General features: G+C 45.1%; 1 protein-coding gene across 2 annotated transcripts in view; it reads left to right on the forward strand.

The window, feature by feature from the left end:
* TP73 (tumor protein p73) overlaps window positions 1–15145 on the forward strand; it is a 95789-nt gene extending 80644 nt beyond the window's left edge. For both annotated transcript variants that reach the window (XM_060758739.2, XM_060758738.2), the window contains 9 exons: window positions 775–890; window positions 3553–3662; window positions 3930–4072; window positions 4991–5079; window positions 5437–5561; window positions 8396–8550; window positions 10690–10822; window positions 10929–11022; window positions 13039–15145. In XM_060758739.2, the coding sequence (XP_060614722.2) occupies window positions 775–890; window positions 3553–3662; window positions 3930–4072; window positions 4991–5079; window positions 5437–5561; window positions 8396–8550; window positions 10690–10822; window positions 10929–11022; window positions 13039–13359 (1286 nt within the window). In that variant the 3' untranslated portion in view covers window positions 13360–15145. The remainder of the gene's footprint in view (window positions 1–774; window positions 891–3552; window positions 3663–3929; window positions 4073–4990; window positions 5080–5436; window positions 5562–8395; window positions 8551–10689; window positions 10823–10928; window positions 11023–13038) is intronic.
* Window positions 15146–20776: the final 5631 nt, after the last annotated feature.

The raw sequence follows: 20776 nt of genomic DNA on the forward strand, positions 1-20776 counted from the left end.
AATACTGGGGACCATTGACAGCAGTGGGAACCCATCTTGGTAAACGGATGGGTTGTAAAATAAATGAGAGAACAAGCCATGATTTGTTCAGGAACATATAGAAGAGTTAAACTTATATTTAAGATGTCAACTTCAATATAAGTCAACCTTTTGGGTTTTGGTTTTCAGTGGCAAAATGAGATTGGACTGGATGGTCCCTGTGGTCTCGTCCAACTCCATGATCCAAAATATTGACAACATAAGAATGATTGTTGACTTATTCTCAAATGGATAGATGCAAGATGATTTGGACTTCAGATCTCATTATCCCTTATCCACTGGGCACTCATAGATGGAGTGCTGAGTGGTAAGGGATAATGGGATCTGAAGTCCAAATCAACTTGCATGCATACATTTGAGAAGAAGTCAACAATCATTCTTATGTTGACAATATTTTGGTGCAGTGGTGGGTTATGCCGTAGCCCTTCTTTTGGAAAGCTTTCTCTCCAGGCATAGTAAACCTCTCATTTACATTGTCATCTCTGTTGTGATTGTGTCTATAGGAATTTTGATATTATTATTATTATTATTATTATTATTATTATTATTATTGTCATTTTGACAATGTTGTTGTTGTCTGTTGCATATGCTTTGATTTTATCGCTGTATTATGTTGTCCAGGCTTGGCCCCATGTAAGCCGCTCTGAGTCCCCATCGGGGAGATGGTGGCGGGGTAGAAATAAAGATTATTATTATTATTATTATTATTATTATTATTATTATTTTCCTCTGCAGGTCTCTCGGCTCCAGCCAGCCACCTCATCCGTGTGGAAGGCAACAACCTCTCCCAGTATGTGGATGACCCAGTGACTGGGAGGCAGAGCGTCATGGTTCCTTATGAGCCTCCGCAGGTATTTTTACCTTTTTCCGATTTTTGTTTTATTCATAGCATCGTGTATACTACATCGTGTATACTAGTAGTGCCTCCATACTAGTGGCATCCTTGAAGTGACTGGACTGACCTTGAAGGAGCTGGGGGTGGTGACGGCCAACAGGGAGCTCTGGCGTGGGCTGATCCACGAGGTCACGAAGAGTTGGAAATGACTGAACGAATGAACAACAGTGCCTATATCACTGGTTTCCAACCCGTGGTCCGTAGATGGTCCACAAGAATTAAATATGGTCTGCGGCCTCACCATTACTACACCGTTGCAATGAGAGCGACTGGTTTCGCGAAACTCTCTTATAGGGCAGAGATTTATTCAATATGGTGTTCTGTAGGTGAGCAGATGATGACTACTGGATGGCATGTGTTCTGTCTCAGAAACTAGAGCTGATGTGGTCTATCCAATGCAATTTCCTCAATCAGCAGCCCAAATAACCAAACCAAATCTAAAGTTGACCAAAAACTGATTCATAACCTTTTTGGTACTAATATTGGTCAAAGTGGTCCCTGGACAAAAAAAGTCGGGAACCACTGGTCTATACCCAGCATTTCTCGTCCTTTCTTCCTTTCTCTTCCCTCCCTTCCTTCATCCTTTCTTCCCTTCTTTTCTCTTCCCTTCTTTCTCTATTTTCCTTCTCTCCTCTCCCTTATCTTGTTCTCTTTCCTTTCTCTTCCTTCCTTCTCTTAGAAATAATTAATTTCTTTTAGGAAGGGTTGGATTGCCTCCTACTGTTGGATGCAATGGGTGCAGCTTTCCTGGTGTTAGCAACTCAGCAGATTACAGTATACATATATGGCAAACATTCAAAGCCATTATATATATATATATATATGACTTGTATACCGCCACTCCCAATTTGGCTCGGAGCAGTTTACATCAGTAGATTAAAACAATACAACCAACTTTAAAATACAATAAAAACGAGAACCAACATAGTCCCGAGTTATTCACCCATCGAAAGCTTGTCAGAACAGAAAGGTTTTACAGGCTTTCCGAAAAGCAAGTAGCTCTCGGATGGTTCGGGTTTCAACTGGCAAGGCATTCCATAAATAAGGGGCCACAATTGAGAAGGCTCTCTGCCTAGTAGAGGACAGATGATAAGTCCGGATGTTGGGGACTTCAAGCAAATTTTGGTCTTTGGACCGAAGTAATCTCTGGGGTTGGTAGGGGGATAAGCGGACCCTCAGGTACGCCAGCCCCAGACCATAAGGCCTTAAAGGTTGGTACCAGCACCTTGAAAGTAATCCGGTACTCAATCGGAAGCCAGTGCAGCTGTTGGAGCATTGGGGTGATACGACACCTCGCCGGCACCCCGGCGAGAAGACGAGCCACCACATTTTGCACCAGCTTCAGTTTCCGGGTCACTGACAAAGGAAGACCAATGTAGAGGGCGTTACAGTAGTCAAGCCTCGAGATGACCTTCGCCTGGATGACCGTAGCCAGGTCGTTCCTAGATAAGAAGGGAGCCAGTTGCCTAGCCTGATGTAGGTGGAAAAACGCAAATCTGCTCACAGCAGAGACCTGGGCCTCCATTGTGAGCAGAGCGTCCAATAAGACACCAAGGCTTTTTACAGAAGGTGATGGACGTAGTATCTCGCCATCCAGGGTAGGCAGCTGGATCTCCCTCCCACCCGGACGGCCCAGCCAAAGGATCTCCGTCTTTGCTGGGTTCACCCTCAACCTGCTGGCATGCAACCATCCAGTAACGGCCTCAAGGCACTGATGGAAATTTTCAGGTACAGAGTCCGGCTGGCCCTCCATCCTCAGAATGAGCTGAGTGTCATCAGCTTACTGGTGGCACTTAAGCCCATAGCTCCACACCAGTCGGGCAAGCAGTCGCATATAGATGTTAAATAATAGAGGAGAGAGAATGGCTCCCTGAGGGACCCCACAAGTTAGCGGAGATCTCTCGGAAACCATCCCTCTCCTCACCACACGCTGTCCCCGATTCTGGAGGAAGGAGGACACCCATTTAAGGGGTATCCCCCTAACCCCAGTCATGGCTAGGCGGCGGGTCAATAGATTGTGATCGACCGTATCAAATGCTGCTGTGAGGTCCAATAACACAAGCAGCGCTGATCCACCTTGATCCATCTGGCACCAGTCGGGTGCAGCGAAGCTGATCTGTGATGACAACTAACACAGTCTCCGTCCCATGCCCCCTACGGAAGCCGGACTGGAAGGGATCGATACAATGAATAACAAAGACAGACAGTACACAGATAGAGGCAAAGGTTTCCTCTTTTTCATCTCTGGCATCTGGAGGCTGTGCTCAGCTTCTGACCATGAGGAGGTGCTCTTGTTCCATGTTCCATGCCAAGGACGCCTTCCTGATTGAATTGCCTCTTACTTCCTTGGCCTGTTGATCCACCCTCATTAATGTTTTCAAACTGCTATATTGGCAAAAGCTAGGGCAACAATGGGAGCTCACCCTGACCCATGGCTTTGAACTGCCAACCTTCCAGTCAGCTGCAGTTTAACCCGCTGTGCATGGCCATTAAAGTAGTTTCAAACTGCATTAATTCCATCGTGTAAATGCACCCTAAGAAATTCGGTATTCTTACTGTATGTCAGGGAAGTAAACACCTTACTTCTCTGTCATCTCTCTCCTTTTCCTTTGGGGCAGGTGGGCACCGAGTTCACCACCATCCTCTACAATTTCATGTGCAACAGCAGCTGCGTTGGCGGAATGAACCGGCGTCCCATCCTCATCATCATCACGCTGGAAACTCGAGAGTAAGTCGCTCGTTGCCCAAATTGTGGAATGTGGCCAAGATGTCCATGGGGATTTCTTTTCCAACCCAAAAGCTTCTGGGAAGAACATGGGTGTGGGTGAAAACCTCCTTCCAAGCAACACAGAAACATCTAGGTCTCCCAGTATGACTCTCCTTGGGCTGGAAGGCATTCCATTCAGTAGGGTTTATTATTATTATTGTTGTCTGCAAAGTCCAGAATGCACCCATATGGTCACCCTCCCTTGAACTGACCCACTTTGCTCCTCAGTGGGCAGGTTTTGGGGCGGAGGTCGTTTGAAGGCCGGATCTGTGCTTGCCCTGGCAGAGATCGGAAAGCGGACGAGGACCATTATCGGGAGCAGCAAGCCTTGAACGAAAGCGCGGCCAAAAACGGCAACCCCAACAAGCGGAGTAAGTGACAGAACTGTAGCTCAAGGTGGGCCCCATGTTCCAGGGATTGGGCTTTCGTAGTATGAGTGATGCCCGGATAGCTTGCTTGCCATTAGATGGGAGGTAGCCCAGATTCCAACCAGTCAATAGCATCATCACCACCTCCATTTGTTTAGCTCTTGTAAAATGATCTTCTAGATCAGTAGTTTTCAACCTGTGGGTCCTCAGATGTTTTGGCCTTCAACTCTCAGAAATCCTAAAAGCTGGGATTTCTGGGAGTTGTAGGCCAAAACTCCCAGGGACCCATAAGTTGAGATCCACTGTTCTAGATCGAAGTAAGAAGGCAAGACGTTGCCTTCTTAATAAGGGACCCTTATTAAGAGATAAGATGGATTCCAACAACTGACAGGCTAAGGTCAATTCCAATATAAACAGGATTTAATGTATCTAAATGATGATATATGTTGGGAGGTATTAGTCTTCCTCTTCTCCATATGCCAGAGTGCATAGGTATGTTTTTAGCAACTTTTTAAAGGTGAGGAGAGAGGGGACAGTTTTTACTTCTTTTGGGAGGGAGTTCCAGAGGTGGGGAGCGATCACAAAGAAGGTCCCCTCTCTCATTCCCACCAACCACGCTTGAGGTGGGGGTGGGACCGAGAGCAGAGCCTTCTCCATGGTCACTCCCCACCTCTGGAACTCCCTCCCTAGTGGTAAATGAAGAGGATCCAAGACTTGAAAAGAACTACTAAGGGAAAGTTCGTATTATTTTGGATATCCCCAGATACTTTCATGCTGACCAATGAATTCTCTGTTTTGTCTCCGTAACTTCACCAAACTGCCCAATGCTGAAATTATATTGGTGCCGAAGTACTGCAAATCTCAAATGAAGCTCTTTACAATTTTTTTCCTTGTTGTCTTTCCTCTCATCCCATCCATCAGCATTCAAGCAAAGTCCGCAAGGGATCCCAGCACTGGGAGCTGGAATTAAGAAGCGGAGGCATGGAGAAGAGGAAACCTACTACGTTCCTGTAAGCAGAATTGGTGGTTCAGTTTTCGTATGATATTGTTCCTAGCACCCACTTTTTGCTTAGAAGCAGTACTTCTAAGTCAGAGCACGGTCCAGAGTGACTCTCACGTATTTGAGTGTTCTGCAATTCTTTCCCAGGTAATCCTCAGAGCTTGAGATGCTTGTCTGTGTAAAGCACACTTCTGCATTTTAGATGGATTAGGAATCAGCTTGTTTTCCCTGTAATAGGCAGTAAGAACACCTAAAGCTTCAGAGAGCTTCTGGTCAATCATTTCAAAGCTCCCTGCTTGAGTGGTGATGGCACGATCATCAGCATAGATGAAACTGGGACGATGTCAATGGTTTTTCTCTAATTCAGGTTCGGGGCCGGGAGAATTTTGAGATCCTGATGAAGATCAAGGAGAGCCTGGAGCTGGTAGAGCTGGTGCCTCAGCAGTTGGTGGACTCTTATCGGCAGCAACAACAGCAGCTCCTTCAGCGTCAGTGAGTCCTGAATGGTTCTCGACTGCAATAATGTGGAAAAGGGTGGAACAAGAGTAGTTCCGTTGCAAAAATGGGAAGGAAATGTGGCAATTTAGGAACAACCTTTTTTTACCCTTGGCCTTGCTTCTCCTTGGCCTTGTGTAGAGTTCCTCCAAGCATAATGTAGACTGCGACAGAGGCCACGATGTGTAACATGATGAATATATGATAGGCAACTGTACGAGTGAACTGCAACAATACATATGGTGCAAGAGGGACTCCCGTTGTACAATTTGTCCCTCTATTCGTTGTGCACCGAGACACATTGTGCATCTGGACATTGGAAAACAATATGCATCTAGATGTATTGCATTCTGAAAGTCATTGTACACTGGACGTATTGTACATCAGAAGTTGTTGTGCATTGGGACATATGGCACATTAGAATGGGTGCATTAGGCTATATTGTCGTATTAAACACATTCATCCATCCTCATGCATACATCACAATTTCCTCCTTCTGTCATCTCCTGGAGAAGAAGACCTCTTAGGCCATACCCTGCTTTCCCTGCAGCCTGCCAACACACAGTTCCAAAACTTCCAAATGCATCCTTTCCCTTTCTCCCCATCTTTCCACTGCCACTCCCAAATACATGCACCATCTCTCCTTCCCATGGAGCAGAGTATGGCTAGTAAACAGCACAGCGGTCTGTCACAATTTTAGATTGCAATAAGGTCTCTTAAATAACAATATTTTTTGCTGAAGTTGTTCCAAAATGTTTCAGGCTGTTTTTCCAGCCTGAAACATCCTGACTTCATCTCGACTCCTGGCAAATGCTGACTTTGCTGAATTGGTGTTGGTAAACATAAGGAGCCTTGTGTTGACTTCCTTCTTAACGTAAGGAACCTTGTAAACATTTCATTAACTTAAAGAGCCATTGTCTCTCATAATGTAAACACATTGTTTTTCACCAAGCGTTAATCAAGTCAGCATGTCAACAGTTAACTATTTGTCATAGTTCTCATCAGCAACTGTTAATTACAGTCCATTAATGTAGTTGTTTTCCATGCCTCAATATTTTAGAATTATGTCTTCAGCTCAATTAGGCCGCATTCATACAACTTTCATACAAAAGCCTTCGACAACTTTCATACAATTCCATTCAAACCATATATGTTTATTAGGCCTATTTGATCAAGAAAAAATTTGTTTCTAAAATCGATTTGTAATTGGGGTGTTTTTTTGTTTTGATATTTAAAATATTTACAAAACTTTCCAAAAAAATGTTTTGTTATTTACGAATTTTCGTAAATATTTACAAAACATTTTGTAAGTGTGAATGTTGCAGTAATGGTCACCTTGATTAGCATTGAATGGCTTTCATTTCTCCCACCCTGGACATTCCATGATAACTCCATTTGCCTAGTAGTTTCCAACAGACCTCTGAGGATGCCTGCCATAGATGTGGGCAAAATGTCAGGAGAGAATGCTTCTGGAACATGGTCATCCAATCGGCTCCGGCTGCTGCGCCCTCCTCCTCCTCCTCCTCCTCCCAGCTGTGTTGCAGGAAGTGCCAGGAGGAGGAGGAGGAGGGCGCCGGAGCCGATTGGATGGCGCGCGCGCGCGCTCACCCTTACACCCGGCCTCCGCGCGCCATCCAATCGGCTCCGGCTGCTGCGCCCTCCTCCTCCTCCTCCTCCTCCTGGCACTTCCTGCAACACAGCTGGGAGGAGGAGGAGGAGGGCGCAGCAGCCGGAGCCGATTGGATGGCGCGCGGAGGCCGGGTGTAAGGGTGAGCACGCGCGCGCCATCCAATCGGCTCCGGCACCCTCCTCCTCCTCCTCCTGGCACTTCCTGGCTGCAACACAGCTGGGAGGAGGAGGAGGAGGAGGAGGAGGGCGCAGCAGCCGGAGCTGATTGGATGGCGCGCGGAGGCCGGGTGTAAGGGTGAGCGCGCGCGGGCCGGGCGCCCAACAGGCAGGGGCGGTGCTTGGCTCACTGGGTGTGCGCTCGCACCGCCCCTTCGCCCCCCCGCCCCATTTACTGCTGGGGTGCTTGGGAGCGCCGGATTGGCTCCCAGGCACCAGCAGCACTCAGCAGCCAGCCTCCATCCCATTAACGAGACGAGCTGAAGCTCGTAAAAAAAATGGGGCTGCTGTTTCGATATTTTTAAACCCTTCCGGGTTTGAAAATATGTTTTGAAATCGCGTCGGATATGGTAAAAATAACGATTAAATTACGAAATAACGAATTAACGAACTAAAACGGACAGGCCTAATGTTTATGCATCACACAAAGTATACTGAAACAACGTTCATTTGGACATATTACACCTTGGAGCACATTAGGCATTGGGGTATATTTCACATCAGAACAAATGGTAATATATTGCACATTGGAACATATTACGCACTGGGATACTTTGTACATTGGAGCATATTACATATTGGAACACATTATATGCCAGAGGATATTTCACCTAGGAACACATTGCACATTATGCACTGGGATATATTTCATGTTGTGCATTGGAGCATATTACACATTGGAACACATTAGGCATTGAGATATCTTTCACATTGAAGCATCCAGACATATTTGGCATTGGGAATGTTGGGCAACATCCACATTCTTGGCACAACTGAGTCTCTACTCCCTTCTTAAGAACACAAGCAAGCATAATAGTGCAATTTACCTTTTTGTGAATGCAAGTTGCCAGTGTTGTAAATACTTATCGGGGTGCCGTCTGCTAACTCTAATTGCAATGAACGTATCTAACTTCTCATATAACACATAACCTGATCCAGGTAAGTTTGGTTCAATTCCCATCACTCTTGCCTCTCTCCCCGAGCAGGACTCACCTGCAGCCTCCATCTTCGTACGGTCCAGTCCTGTCCCCAATGAACAAGCTCCATGCAGGAGGGGTCAACAAACTGCCATCGGTGAACCAGTTGGTTGGGCAGCCACAGCAGCATGGCCCCAGCTCTGGACCTAATCTGGGCCCTATGGGTAAGGCATAAGAAACAGAATTTTCCAATGTATTGTCGAAGGCTTTCATGGCCGGAATCAATGGGTTGTTGTAGGTTTTTTCAGGCTATACCATGGCCATATAGCCCGAAAAAACCTACAACAACCTAGAATTTTCCAAATTTCCCTTTAGGTTGCATTAACAGCAATATAGTGTCTAGAGATGGAGGGAAGTAAATAGACCACTCTATCCTTTGGTAAGACCTATCCTGAAATAAGGCTGTGTCCCAATTCTGGATATGGAAAAGCTGGAAAGTACCCAGTTTGCCCAGTTCTGGGGAAAACAAATCAGGAAGGAGGGTGTCCAGAGAAGAATTCAAATGGCAAGAAAAGAGATTCCACCTAAACATTAAGAAGCATTTCCTGACAGTCAGGGCTGCCCAGCAGTGGAATATACGGGAAGAGGAAAGGGTTACATCCAAGGTGGGGGGAGAGTGATACATTCAAAGTTGGGTCCTTAGGTAAATAGCCATCACCAGTCTTCTGATTGAGGGAGGCAGGATGGGTCATGTGGAGGGGGAGATACCGGAAGGGGAGACCTAAATTAATTGAGCCTAGGGAAAGAGAGAGAGAATTTGTAGTTCCAAAACAGTCTCCTGACATGGTAAACTTGGGTACCGAGGATGGCAGTGCCTCCGGATTAAGGGTGATGCTGTTGAATGCCAGGTCTGTAAACAGAAAAACAGCTATCATCCAGGACCCAATCCTGGATGAGTGTGTAGACCTGGTGTTCATAGTGGAGACCTGGTTGGATGAGGAGAGAGGAGGTCAATCCCTCTCAGCTCTATCCACCAGACTATTCCGTGCAGCACCAGCCAAGATCTGGAGGGCAAGGAGGTGGAGTCACATTGGTCTATAGGGATTCCATCTCCCTGACCAGGTGCCCTATCCCACAGTCAACCACATATGAGTGTGTCCATCTGAGTGCAGGAGACTAGGACAGAATAGGGATTCTGCTAGTGTACCAGCCACCCCACTGCACTACAGTCTCCCTGCCTGAGCTAGCCGCCGCCAGAGTGCTCTCAAGCCTGGCATTGGAGTCACAATAGCTTATAGTACTAGGAGACTTCAATGTCCATGCGGAGTCCACTCTGTCGGGAGTGGCTCAGGACTTCATGGCCACCATGGCAACCATGGGGCCGTCCCAATTTCTGGTCCTACCCACAGAGCCGGGCACACACTGAATTTGGTTTTCTGCCAGTGTGGAGGAGCTGTCCATTACTGTTGCCATGGACCGACCACCACCTGGTCAGGTTTAGACTTATCACACCACCTAACCTCTGCAAGGGTGGAGGACCAATTAGAACAGTCTGCCTCAGGAGGCATATGGATCTGGAGGGATTCCTGACAGCTCTTTGGGAATTTCTCACCATCTTGGTAGGTGATCCTATTGATGCTCCAGTCTCTGAAATAGGGAGTTGGCTAGGGCAATAGACACAATCGCTCCTAAATGTCCCCTTTTACATAGCAGAGCTAAATCTATGCACCACTGAATATTGTGATGTTGTAAGCTGCTCTGAGTCCCCTTTGGGGTGAGAGAGAGTGGGATATAAATACAGTAAATCTATATAAATAAAAATGCCATGTTCGTTTGTGGGATTAACGTAACTCAAAAACCACTGGATGAATTGAGACCAAATTTGGACACAGTACACCTATCAGGCCAACAAGTGACAATCACTCATAAAAATACTGAAAAACACAGCAGAAGAGACTTGAAAAGCCAAAAAAACCCATTACAACGCATGCACAAAACCATATATACACAAATATATACACACACATATATGCATATATACACACAAAACACATATACACAGACTGGGCCACAGCAATGTGTGGCAGGGGACAGCTAGTAAATAAATAAGGAACTGGAGCTGACAGCCTGCAGCTCACCCCATCTCGCGGATTTGAACTGCCAACCTTCAGGTCAACAGTTCAGCCAGCCTTCAGGTCAACAGTTCAGCCAAACTTCAGGTCAGCAATTCAGCAGCACATGGGTTTGACCCATTGCGCCACCGCAGCTCCTCAAGGTTTGCACCATGAATCCCAGTGACCACTTACTTACCAAGGAAGTGTGTTTGCAAACTCACTGGGGCTTGTTGTTCTTTCTTGGACCAGGGCCAGGAATACTGAACAGCCACCCCATGCAGACCAATGGAGAAATGAATGGCGGTCACTCCTCACAGTCAATGGTCTCCGGGACGCACTGCAGCCCCCCTCCGCCCTACAACCCAGACCCAAGCCTTGTCAGGTAGGTTGGTGGTTGCCGTGTGATTTGGTGGACACCATGGCATTGTCGGAATGTGCTTGACACTACCTTCATTTCCTCTACTGATTGATTTCCCTTGCTTCTGCAGTTTTTTGACAGGCTTGGGGTGCTCCAACTGCATTGACTACTTCACCTCACAAGGCTTGCAGACCCTTTACCAGCTGCAGAATTTAACCCTAGAGGTAACTAACTGTGCTCTTTGGAAAAGATCTGTTGCGCCTTCTCTCTCAGGACCTTCAGGCTGAAAGGAAAAAAAGAAAGCATTGCTGGGAGTTGTGGGCCATGTAGGAAAATCCAAAAGGATCCCTGAAGATATTTTTGCTCATATGTCGAATATATTTTGGAGTAACTATTCAGTTTGTATTTTGGGTATATGCTTATGCTTTTCCTGACAGCTTCCTCTTGCTCCTTAAACCATTAGTGAAGATCTAAAACTCCCTTCTGGATTGCCACAAAGTCCCCCATCTACACTGCCATATAATGCAGTGTGAAACTGTATTATGTGATCAGTATAGACTCATATAATGCAGTGTCCACTCATATAAAGCCTCCCCGCCTTACCATTCCCATTATTATTCCAAATCAATTGTTAGGAATTGTTGGAAGTCCTTTGTTGCTGATGTGGTATTTGAATGCAACTACCCTATATACTAATGAATAATATACGGGGTGGGTCAAAAAGTTTTGCCTCCTGTGCCATAAAAACATCATGAATGTTGACAGATTAGATCTTGACAGATTAGAGAGATGATTGGCCAAAACTAACAAAATGAAGTTCAACAGGGACAAATGCAAGATACTCCACTTTGGCAGGAAAAACGAAATGCAAAGATACAGAATGGGGGACGATGCCTGGCTCGAGAGCAGGACGTGTGAAAAAGATCTTGGAGTCCTCGTGGACAACAAGTTAAACATGAGCCAACAATGTGATGTGGCGGCAAAAAAAGCCAATGGGATTTTGGCCTGCATCAAGAGGAGCATAGTGTCTAGATCTAGGGATGTCATGCTCCCCATGCTCTATTCTGCTTTGGTTAGACCACACCTGGAATCTTGTGTCCAATTCTGGGCACCACAATTCAAGAGAGATATTGACAAGCTGGAATGTGTCCAGAAGAGGGTGACTAAAATGATCAAGGGTCTGGAGAACAAGCCCTATGAGGAGCAGCTTAAGGAGCTGGGCATGTTTAACCTGAAGAAGAGAAGGCTGAGAGGAGATATGATAGCCATATATAAATATGTGAGAGGAAGTCATAGGGAGGAGGGAGTAAGCTTGTTGTCTGCTGCCCTGGAGACTAAGACGCAATGGGACAATGGCTTCAAACTATAAGAGAGGAGATTCTATCTGAACATGAGGAAGAACTTCCTGACTGTGAGAGCCATTCAGCAGTGGAACGCTCTGCCCCGGAGTGTGGTGGAGGCTCCTTCTGGATGGCCATCTGTCAGGGGTGTTTTGAATGCAATATTCCTGCTTCTTGGCAGAATGGGGTTGGACTGGACTCCTCTTGATGCAGGCTAAAATCTCATTGGCTTTTTTGCCGCCGCATCACATTGCTGGCTCATGTTTGACTTGTTGTCCACGAGGACCCCAAGATCTTTCTCACACTTCCTGCTCTCGAGCCAGGCATTGTCCCGCATTCTGTATCTTTGCATTTCATTTTTTTCTGCCTAAGTGGAGTATCTTGCATTTGTCCCTGTTGAACTTCATTTTGTTAGTTTTGTCCCATCATCTCTCTAATCTGTTAAGATCGTTTTGAATTCTGCTCCTGTCTTCTGGAGTATTGGGTGTCGCGAGACCACTCGCTTTTGTTGCTGCGTGGTCTCAAGGCAACAGGGTAGTAATGGTGAAGCTACTGACCATATTTTTGTTCTTATGGACCACTGGTGGTGAACGGACCACAGGTTGGGAACCACTGCTCTATCTGATAAATAAAGTAATCATCTCTGAATAGAGCGATGAAAGACAAGAAGTCTGTCTCAAGAGAACCTAAAAAATGTATTGACCCTAAGACAACATTGGTCCTTTCCCCCTCTTTACAGAATGACCTCAACTTATTTATATCACAGTCCATAACTGTGGCCTCAAATCCTGTCCTCGACATAAGCCTCATATTGACTTATTCATCATCCAGGTGCCTTTTTGGTCTCTTCCAATTCTAGGATTCCATGACTTGATTCCTCTCTCACGTTTTCCTTTGCAGGATCTTGTTCTGCTAAAGATCCCTGAGCAATACCGGATGATAATCTGGAGGGGCCTCCAGGACCTGAAGCAGGGCCATGACTACGGAGCCCAGCAGCTCATCCGCTCCAGTGGCAACGCCTCCACCATCTCCATCGGCACGTCGGGGGAGCTACAGCGGCAGCGCGTCATGGAGGCCGTACACTTCCGCGTGCGTCACACCATCACCATCCCCAACCGCGGCGGGGCGGACGAGTGGGCAGACTTTGGCTTTGACCTCCCAGACTGCAAGTCTCGCAAGCACTCCATCAAAGAGGAGTTCACGGAGGGAGAAATCAACTGAGCGCATCGGAAGGGGTGAATGGACTTAGATGAGTTCAGAAACGTATTGAGCAGGAAAGCCAGACAGAAACGAGCCACCCAAAGTATTTTTCAGAACTTGTGGCACAATGGTGGTTCGCTTGGCGGAGCCCTGGGCACAAGCCACCACTACCTTCCGGTTGTGTTCTTTTCACGCTAGACAACTTACACAGTCAACCGGCAATAGATGTTTGGTGTCCACCTTCAGCCTATGAACCAACTGCTACATTCCCATTGTCTTTGTAGTACATCGCAATGCAAAAGACCAATCTGTTTGCTCCATTAAGGAACAGTGGTTTGCTTGGAGAGCCATTGGCACAAGCCATCGCTACCTACGGGTTGTATTCTTTCCAATCTAAACGACTTATGAACTCAACCAGCATTAGATGCTTGGTGGTCACGTTCAACTGATGGACATGTCTTGGTTGAAACAAACAACTTATGAACTCAACCAGCATTAGATGCTTGGTGGTCACGTTCAACTGATGGACATGTCTTGGTTGAAACCAACCACTACGTTCCCATTGTCTTTGTAGTATATCGTAATGCAAAAGACCAATCTGTTTGCTCCATTAAGGAACAATGGTTCGCTTGGAGAGCCATTGGCACAAGCCATCTCTACCTACGGGTTATATTCTTTCCCATCTAAATGTCTTATGAACTCAACCAGCATTAGATGCTTGGTAGTCACGTTCAACTGATTGGCATGTCTTGGTTGAAGCCAACGGTTACATTCCCATTGTCTTTGTAGTATATCATAATGCAAAAGACCAATCTGTTTGCTCCATTAAGGAGCAGTGGTTCACTTGGAGAGCAATTGGCACAAGCCATCGCTACCTACGGGTTGTATTCTTTCCAATCTAAACGACTTATGAACTCAACCAGCATTAGATGCTTGGTGGTCACGTTCAACCGATGGACATGTCTTGGTTGAAACCAACTGATGCTTTGTACATTGCCATGCAAAGGACCAGCTTGTTTGCACCATTAAGGAAAAATGGTTCATGGGTAGAGTGTTGGCAGTTTGTGTTCTTTCCATGCTAGACAACTTATGCACTCAACCAACAGTAGATGTTTCATGGTCACATTCAACAGAGGAACATTTTGGTTGAAACCAACTAACCAGCAGTAGATATTTGGTGGTCATGTTCAACCCATGGTCATGACTTGATCGAAACCAACTGATACGTTGCCATGTTCTTTGTCCGTCACCATACAAAAGATTCACAGATTTGCTGCATTGATGACCACTATGTTTTTTTATATCTACTTTCTCAAAGATGGTTGGACTGGATGGCCCTTGTACTCTATTCCAGCTCTGACTTTGGTCTTATTCCGTGGCTTCTCTTGCCTTGGAGCATCAGGAAGACCGCTTCGTACCAAACTTATTTTCCTTCAATAGACTGCCAAAAATGTGTCCCCCTCCCCGCCCCAATCCTACCATTCTTTCTAGAATGAGAAAACATCTTTTTCCTCCATGATCTGGAGGAACCCTCACCTTAGAGGGATGTTTCTGTGTACATTGTACATATCCTATGTTGTTGTAAGGTTTATTTGTGAGTGTGTGTGTGTGTTGGCTGTTAGGTAAAGAACGCACAGATGAGCAAGACGTGCTCTGCTGCAAACACAAAGAGGAAGATTTTTAATTCTATCCCAATCCTGCCAAGAAAAAAAAAAACACAACGATTTGTATAGTCAGGGGTTTCACAAGTGTTTTGAAACTGTTCCACAAGTGAATTGTCAAATATTTAACAGTTTTGGGAATATATATATATATATATATATATATATATATATTTACGAGGGGTATTTTTTAAGTAAGGTCCGTTGGAACATAAATACACAACGAGAGTTAATTTAAAAAAAAATGTTAATTTATTTTCAGAAAGTACATACTTCACTCTATTTTTCAACATAGTTGCCAAGTTTGTTCAAACACTTATCATACCTCTGAACCAATTTTAAAATACCCTCTTCATAAAAACTTGCCGCCTGCTCCGATAACCAAGAGTTCACTGCCGCTTTCACGTCGTTAGGAGTTTCGGGACCCAATGGGAGCACAGTTTCCTAAACTTTAGGTGTTCAGAAACAATGTTGTAAAGCACTGATCTCAACACGTCAGGAAATTCGTCTGAGAGACCTGTTATTGTGAAGCGCCTGTTCTCACAAATCCTCACTTCAACTGAAGCCACCAAATTGTCTGTAATCGAAGAAGGGTGACCGGAGCGGTCCTCATCATGGACGTTGTCACAGCCATCTTTGAATTGTCGTACCCACTTACGCACTTTGCTTTCACTCATAACAGTATCACCGTACACTTCACAAATCTGTCGATGAATTTCTGCAGCAGGCAGGTTCCTTGCTGACAAAAACCGTATCACTGAGCGAACCTCACATGCGGCGGGTGAGTTGATAGTCTTAAACGTTTTTAAAGCACAGAACAGAACCGTACAGGTTAGCTACAGAGCGGAAACTGAGCACAGTTGTTCCCGAGGCATGCCGGTACACGACGCACACGCTCGTTGCGGTATGTGCGCGAACTACTAGTGTCTACAACAAAACGGACCTTACTTAAAAAATACTCCTTGTATATTCTGCTCAATCTCCATGAGGGGATTCAGAGAGAATTACAGTATACACAGATATAGGCAACCATTCAATGCCTTTTATACAGTGAACAATGACATACAATACTCAAACAAAGACAAAGGTTTCCCTTTCCATCTCTGATGTTTGGAGGCAATGCTCAGCTCTGGCCACAGGGAGGTGCTCTCGTTCCATTTTCCATGTCGATGAGCCTGTTTTCCCTCCTGGTCATGTTTTGCCAGCATGGCATGGTATCTTTTGATCTACTCACATTACATGTTTTTGAACTGTTAGGTAGGCGGAATCTAGGACTGACAGTGGGAGCTCACCCTGACCTGTGGCTTCGAACTGCCAACCTTCCAATCAGCAAGTTTTTTCTGCAGTGGTTTAACCCACGGTTCTATAAACACACACACAGCCCTGATATATATGTGCAGAAATACCCTTGATTTGGATGTAATTTGGATGTTTAGCACTTTTGAAACAATTCTGACATGTCTGCTCGCTGCCCACCCACCCACCCCCCGCCCAAATTTTAATTAATTTGAATCAAACGAGCCTTTGATTCTTAAGCCTCTGATGTGTTCAGATGTAGCTGTGATGGAGATAAAATTCACAGGGCAACCAAGCCCTGCTGAGAGGTGAAGCCAAATCACTAAAAAATGTTTTAAAATTTTTGAAAATTCACCAAAAATCCATGGATAAGTCAAACACTCTGAAATTTGGCGAGGTAACAATGGTAAATGTGTTCTACCTCTGTAGCAAGTTCCATCAGGATAGCTCAAAAAATGAGGAAGAGAGAAGCTCTTCAATTTTCCCCACTGACAGTAATACTTTCCTTAATGCGCATGCGCAACGACCATTAACGAGGTCCTTACGAAGCTTCAGAAGTTTTGTAAAGTTTTGAAATTTTTACTTCCAAAATTCAGAAATTTAGAAATAAAGCACCAGTGCCCTCTACTTTTGAAGAAAGTTTAGAACCATTTTTTATTGCACGTGCCATATATATTCACATGTGTAGAATTATCTATACGTCCATGCCATTTCTTTAAGTCGTTGCCCCCTCCATCATTAGCACTTCCTTAATTTCAGAAGCAGTTTGGGCTTCAACGGATACAACACACCTATCAATGGGTATTCTTCAGTTCAGCCCTTCCTAAATTTTTATCTCTGGAATCTAGAAAAGAACAACCTTGTCTCATTCTTCTTTCCTTCTTCAGAGCTTCCCATTGGAAGGCTAAGAACAATAGACGCAATGGGACTTCCATCCATTTAAGGTCAAAAGTTCCCAGAAGTTCAGCATGACCCATTTAAGCTGTAAATATTCTGTGCTCTGCTTCAAATCCCCTTCGGGGTGAGAAGGGTAGAATATAAATGTTTTTAATTAATTAATTAATTAATTAATTTGTAGAGCCTGAATAAGGAAGAGATTTTTCACTCCAAATCATGGAAACTTTCTAGGTCAATGGTTCACAACCTGGGGTCCCCAGATGTTTTTTGCCTACAACTCCCAGAAGTCCCATCTAGTTTACCAGGTGTTAGGATTTCTGGGAGTTGAAATCCAAAAACATCTGGGGACCCCAGGTTGAGAACCACTGTTCTAGGTTAAAGAATAGTCTTGGCCCCCTCTGTACTGCCATGTATATATTCTTTATTTATATTCCACTCTATTCCACTCCCTGACGGGACTCGGAGTGGATTACAGAACACATCTACAGCAAACATTGAAGGCCATTATACAATTTGACAAGGACAGACAATACACAAACAGAGGTATAGGCTTTCTCATCATTTTCTATCTGGAAGCTATACTTGACTCCAGCCACGGGGAGGTGCTGTCGCTCCATCTTCCATGCTGAGGAGCTTTTTGTTGTCTGTAGATGACCTCCTTGAATTATCGGCATGACCTTATGGGTGCCTTTTATTACCCATAAAGCGATACCTATTTATCTACTCACATTGCTGTTTTCGAACTGCTAGGTGAACAGAAGCTGGGCTCATGACTGGGAGCTCACCCCAACCTAAGCTTGAACTGCCAGCCTTTTGACTGACGAGATTTTCCGCAGCTGGCAGTTAACCCGCTGTGCTAAAGCCTGGATGTATGCATCACATAAGTCTACACTACACAATGTCTGCATTATATGGCAGTGTAGATGGGGCCATTGACAGCTGCCTTATCTTTGAGATTTAAGGCTTTCCCAGATAGCACGGCAAGTGAAAGGGGATTGTGGGGATAGTTTATGATGTGTCAAGCAGCATCAATGTGCTGGACCCATAACCCGTCAGAATGCATTAAGGAGCCAACATGCGAAAGCTTTGCTGTAGGGACTACATTCGAAGAGATGGAAGTGATGCAGTGGTAGAAGGAGTCCCAATCCTACCAATGTGTTGGGCACATTTCTGCTTTCTTGACTCGGGAGGTTACCCATTTGCGGTGCACCTTGAGTACATCCCCAAAGGATTCTTCTTCACGCTAGCATTCTGTTTGCGGGAACGCACAGAGTGTGTTTTGTGGTATTAATACATTCATTACACACCCGGAAAGAGGGGGAAACCATTGCTTGCATCCATCTACAGTAAAGTCTTGCTTATCCGACCTTCACTTATCCGACCTTCCGTCTTATCCGACGCTCTTATCTGACACCCTCCTTTTCCTCCAACATTTTCCCTTCAGTTAAAGGAACACCCCCCCCCCCAAACTCTCTCTCCATTCCCAGTAAGTGAAAAAGGCAAGACGAGGAGGAGGAGGAGGAAGGAGGAAAGGGGGAAAAGAGGCAGGACCAGAAGCAGAAACTTCCTCCCTCCTTCCCTCTGTGATTTCCTTGCTCCTCTTCTGCATCTGGGCATTTCCTGCTGGGTTGCTCTAGCCCTGAGGCGTTGCCTTGCCTTAAAGTCCCTGTTTATATTCTACGTGTCTAGTACCACAACATTTGGGTAACAGTAAGAGACTCCATATTATCCAACGTTTTCATTCATCTGACATTCTACCGGACCGTTTATGTCGGATAAGCGAGACTCTACTGTTTTTAATTTGCTGTCGTTTTTCTGCCTATCACAGTTTGTACGTCTGCTTTTTTATGGCAGCAACTCAGTAGAATTGTTTTCCTCCTTATTTTTCAATGTTTTGGTTTTCAAACCCTTGCAGAGCAAGGGGGAAGTATTATATTAAGCTTAATAGATCGAGTTATAGTCTTTAGCATGTTTATACACTGCTTCCAAATTTCAGATGCAGAAACATAACCCCATCATTCATGGTGGTCTGTTCAAATGTTATTTATACCATCAGAGATCATCAAAAATAATAAGGCTGAGAGGGCAATGTGTATGGCATTGATCCTCCTATATTTCACAGGTGGAAACCAAAACCAAACAACATCAGAATGGGGTCAAGGGGGGAAAGGTTATTAATGGGGGGAAAGCACCTAAACTAGGAGAGGCTGTTGCACACAAACACAAAGGGTGTTCTGCTTTGTCAGAAAAATTGTGAGATTTCTTTTCGCGGTAATGATATATTTGGGGTAAAATGTGTTAGTTTTATAGCTCTCTTTTTTTGTTAGTAACACAATAAACGTATTACAAATGTTGTTTGCTCCCAAAGGGAGAATGAAACCTGACTATCTGATTCTGTCTTGCATGTAGACATGCACTTCTATCTCTCTCTGTGTTTTCCCTTGTCTTTATAAGCCTTAACTTCTCTGACCCTGGTACTCAACAAAAAAGCTCCTGTTTTGTAGCAGATTTCCTATGAAGTGGGTGGGGTAGTAGTCTATGAAGACAGTTTGTGTAATCTGCCTTTCAAAACCATGTGTTGACTCAGGTTCAACACCTGTGATGGGCTCGCTCCATCTATGTTGAACATTTACACAAATGATCAGCCACTGCCAGAAAGAACAGGAGTTTCCTCTATGCTGACGATCATGCCATCACTGCTCAAGCAGGGAGCTTTGAAATAGTTGAACAGAAGCTCTCCACAGCTTTAAGTGCTTTTGCTGCCTATTACAGGGAAACCCAACTGATCCATCTAAAATGCAGACATGTGCTTTTCATCTTAAGAACAGACAAGCATCTTGAGCTCTGAGGTTTACCTGGGAAGGAATCCCACTGGAGCATTGCAGCACACCAACATACCTGGGAGTTACCCTGAACTGTGTTCTGACTAATAAGAAGCACTGCTTGACTATCAAGCAAAAAGTGAGTGCTGGGAATAATATCATATGAAAGTTGACTGGCACAACATGGGGATCACAACCAGACACAGTGAAGACATCTGCCCTTGTGCTTTGCTACTGAATACACATGCCCAGTGGAAAATACATCTCAGGACGTTAAAACAGTGGATGTGGCTCTTAATGAGACATGCTGCATTATCACAGGATGTCTACGCCCAACACCACTGGAGAAATTATATTGCTTAGGCAGTACTGCACTACCTGATATCCATCGGGAAGTAGCAGCCAGCAATGAAAGGACCAAGGCAGTGACATCTCTGGCCCATCCTCTGTTCAGATATCAGACAGCGTGCCAATGTCTTAAATCAAGAAATAGCTTCTGTGCTGGCACAGCTGTGCCAGGAGATTTGAATTTCTTTTTCTTGCACTGTTAGTTTGCATGAATCTATTTGGGCCATGCATTTTGCAATTGGGTAGCTTTCCCCAGGTTGCAGTCATAGGGCCAACAACCTATATCAATCATCGTTAGAGCCTTTAGATCCGCCCCTTTCCCCAGGTTTGGAGGGAAAAGGGGACTTTTAGTTCAGTCTCACAGTTTGGAGCCTTACAGCAGGACGTGTGAGCTTTCTTTGCCCCACCTGCAAA

Source organism: Anolis sagrei, chromosome 13 (genome assembly GCF_037176765.1).
Source record: "Anolis sagrei isolate rAnoSag1 chromosome 13, rAnoSag1.mat, whole genome shotgun sequence".
In the NCBI taxonomy this organism is placed as follows: domain Eukaryota; kingdom Metazoa; phylum Chordata; class Lepidosauria; order Squamata; family Dactyloidae; genus Anolis; species Anolis sagrei.